Source organism: Penaeus monodon, chromosome 32, assembly GCF_015228065.2.
Source record: "Penaeus monodon isolate SGIC_2016 chromosome 32, NSTDA_Pmon_1, whole genome shotgun sequence".
NCBI lineage: Eukaryota > Metazoa > Arthropoda > Malacostraca > Decapoda > Penaeidae > Penaeus > Penaeus monodon.
In genome coordinates, this window is record NC_051417.1 from 10,393,114 (window position 1) to 10,396,512 (window position 3,399).

The following is a 3,399-nucleotide window of genomic DNA, read 5'->3' on the forward strand; positions in this document are numbered from 1 at the left end:
TGGCACTCACCTGTCGGGCTTGGTGACCCACGTGACGCACTGCGGGTTGGAGCGGCGGCCGACGTGGCCCACCCGGAACCGCAGTCGCACCTGGACGTCCAGCTTGTCCTTGATGAGCCCCCCGTGCTCCGTGTGCACAGCCACCGTGAACACCGGTGAGCGGACGGCCAGCCCGACGCCCCAGCGCTGCTCTACGTCGCCGTCGTAGGTCTCCGGGAGGAGGAGGCCAAGCGAGCGGAACACCACGTAGCTGACGACCGCACGCCGGCTGCCCAGGGTCTCGCTCGTCGAGGTCTCGCCTGGGGGAGCACAAGGGGGTTCAGTTGAATTCCACTTAGGGTTAAACAGATTTAGTGCATGCATATGCAACAAACGTTAAACTGGACAATGTATACTCCAAGTAAATAATTACTGTAAAATTGTACAAACGACAACAGAATACTAATGAAGCGCCGAAGCCCTCGTCACTCACCCTTCGCCACGTCTGGGATCCCGAGCAGCGAGAGGGGGATCCTGATGTTCGTGTCGTGGACCCATAGCTGCTGGTTCTTCAGGTAGTTGTTGTACTTGGGCACGATCACCGAGGCCTGCCCCTTGCCCGGGTAGTGGCGGTCCACCAGGGACGAAGTCTCGGGTATGATCACGTGCTCGACGCGGTCCTCGTGCCCCACTACGTACCCGGATCGACTGAAGCCGTACAGCTCGTCGGCGGAGACTGTGTCCATCCCGAACACTGGGGGGAATTGGGGGTGTTAGCGGGTTAGCCCTGATATGAAATAATTCATAATTCCGAGACATCTTGGTGGGATGCATTGTTACCTAGCCCACATATACACCACTCTTATTTCAAGTGTTCGGGGAATGAAAAATAAAGGTTTTAAGTTTCCACTAAATTCCGTGTACATTTTACTAAATAAACATACAATAAACCTGCAATAAACCACACACACAAACACCTCACGGCCTCACGTACCGACTTGCTTGGTGGGCACTTCGAAGGGCGTGGTGTATGTGTCGCCCTGGTTGGTGGCCAGCGTTGCCACGTACTCATCCAGCTTGGTAAGGAGCGAGTCGGCCCCGAAGCCGTTGAGGCCGTTGATGCGCTGCCAGTGGCCGGCGTACAGGGGCTGCAGGATTACGCTGGCTGATTCCACCAGGTTCTGGAGGGGAGAAAGACCAAGGTTTAAATTCCATGTTCAGGGTCATGGCAAAACGGTGTCAATCAAATGAATGTGAATCACCATTTACCATGATTTGACTTATGCCCTTACTCCAATTCCTTGTATTACCTGGATGTAGTGGCGGTCCTGTCGGTGAGTCAGGTTGAGTCCCTCCTGGTGACTTTCGTACTCGAGGAGGACAATGAGAAGCCGTGAGGCGATGAGGACGTCTGAGCCCCACATGGACGGCGTGATCGAGCAGGCATAGTTGAGGTCCTCGGAGATCTTCACGGCTAGATAGGTTGTGATCTCCAGCTCCTCATTATCGAGGCTCCGCAGCTGTGAGGAAATTATATGGGTCGCTCTTAGGTCGTACACTGAACACTTAACGTTAAGCGGGCTCGAGAAACACACTTGCAAACTTTACGCTAGAAGGGCACCTGTTATTCATCAGATTCGAACTTAAACCTTCGACACTTCGAGCACCAAAGCTACCCACCAGATCCCTCAATTCGATGAAAGTATCCGACACGCAGTTGAACATATCCGGAGGTCCCCATCCGACTTCCTTGTGGCACGACCTACTGGCCTGTCCCTGAGCTCCTGCAGGACACGGCTGGACCGTCTTCCCGTCGAAGGCCGTCTGCTCCCACCAGATCATGTCGAAATTCTTGGGGCACCCGTCGTACACGACTGTTCAAGGCGAAGGAATGCGAGGTTTAAAAATCAGTGAGGACTAATACAGCAAACGAGATGCTGTATATGTAGTTTGGTATCTATACACATGGATGATACCTTAGAATACACGAAAAACATATAAATAACATCACAGCACTTACTTTCGCAGCCTCTAATCGTGACCTGAGCAAAGGCGTTTGCACAAAGGTCACAGCGACGGCCGATGACCCCGGGGCGACACCGACACTGGCCCGTTAGAGGGTCGCATGAACCCCCGTACGACCCCACCAGATAGCACTCGCAGTCGTAGCAGGCGTCTGAGGCTTCCGGCTGGTAGTGATTTTCCTGGAAATCGAGGGTCGTTTAAGCATACGAGGATAATCATACCTCTTATGTACGGGTTAAGTTAGAGAACAGTGAATGCCGGATAAACATGAAGAAGAAATGGGGAGAGGAGGGCGGCTCACCTCGCACCGACATTCCCCGCTGGTCTTGTTGCAGTCGCCGTCGTAGCCCTTGTCGACGTCGCAGTGGCAGGGGCCGCAGACGGGGTAGCCCCACCAGTTGGTCGGGCACGGCTGGTCCAGCACCACCTCGCAGTACTCGCCTGTGGGAACGAGGAAAAACACCCGGTTGATTTACAAACACCACCAGATTAACCAAAACATATATTATTTCATTTGTCCCGTGTAAGGAATTTAAAGAAAATATAATAAAAGATGTCTACCCACCGGAGAACTTGTAGGTCGGGCACTCGCAGCGATAGCCCTTCGGGGAGTGGATGTCATGCACGCACGTGGCGTTGTTGCTGCACGGGTTCAGCGTGCACACGTCCGCGCACTTGTCCCCGAAGAAGCCCTTGTTGCACTTGCACTCGTACCCCTGCCAGGTATTGACGCACTGAGAGTTCGCGGGGCACGGGCGCGACGTGCAGGGGTCGGAGGCCACGCAGCCGTTGCGCACGCCGCCCTCGTGCGTCGGATGCGCCAGGATGTTCTTGTTGCTCCCCACGCGGACGTCCTGTGCAAGGAGAGTGTGCGGTTAGTGCGTGCGGGATAAAAACAAACATTTTAACATAGCTATCAGTAACTTCACAGTACAGCGATTGAAGCTCGTCTGCGACTTTTATCAAAAAGGATATCTGAAACTCCTCTTCCCCTCCTCTTCTCCACTGACCTTGATGCATCCCTTGAAGCCCGTGACCTTGGCGGGGTCCGAAGGCTGGACGCCCCCGACCGAGACCTTGCCGATGTAGAGGCCGGCCACCCACGAGTCCACCGAGTGCGTGATCTCGTAGTTCCCGTAATCTAGGTTGATCCACACCTCCCTGCTCATCCACTTCACCTCCACGTTGTGCCACAGGCCGTCGTCCACGCGCGTCTCCGTCAGCTTCATGGTGGTGTTCTCGTAGCGGTACTGGATGTAGCCGTCGACCAGCTGTTCGGTTGGGGGGGGGGGGGAGCACGCCAAGAGAATGGTAAATCAAATGGCACGACTATATACACTGATAGTACTTTCCTATAGCTTTACATGCAAACCAATTTATTTCAAAACACGCACA

The 3,399-nt window shown here is 54.3% G+C and overlaps 1 protein-coding gene across 1 annotated transcript in view; it reads right to left on the bottom strand.

The window, feature by feature from the left end:
- LOC119593496 (protocadherin-like wing polarity protein stan) overlaps window positions 1-3,399 on the bottom strand; it is a gene marked incomplete at its 5' end in the record, with an annotated part of 16,607 nt that overhangs the window by 7,837 nt on the left and 5,371 nt on the right. Inside the window, 9 exon segments of the mRNA XM_037942446.1 lie at window positions 11-299; window positions 473-733; window positions 974-1,160; window positions 1,290-1,499; window positions 1,660-1,853; window positions 2,000-2,183; window positions 2,306-2,445; window positions 2,570-2,858; window positions 3,015-3,275. Coding sequence (XP_037798374.1) covers window positions 11-299; window positions 473-733; window positions 974-1,160; window positions 1,290-1,499; window positions 1,660-1,853; window positions 2,000-2,183; window positions 2,306-2,445; window positions 2,570-2,858; window positions 3,015-3,275 — 2,015 coding nt within the window.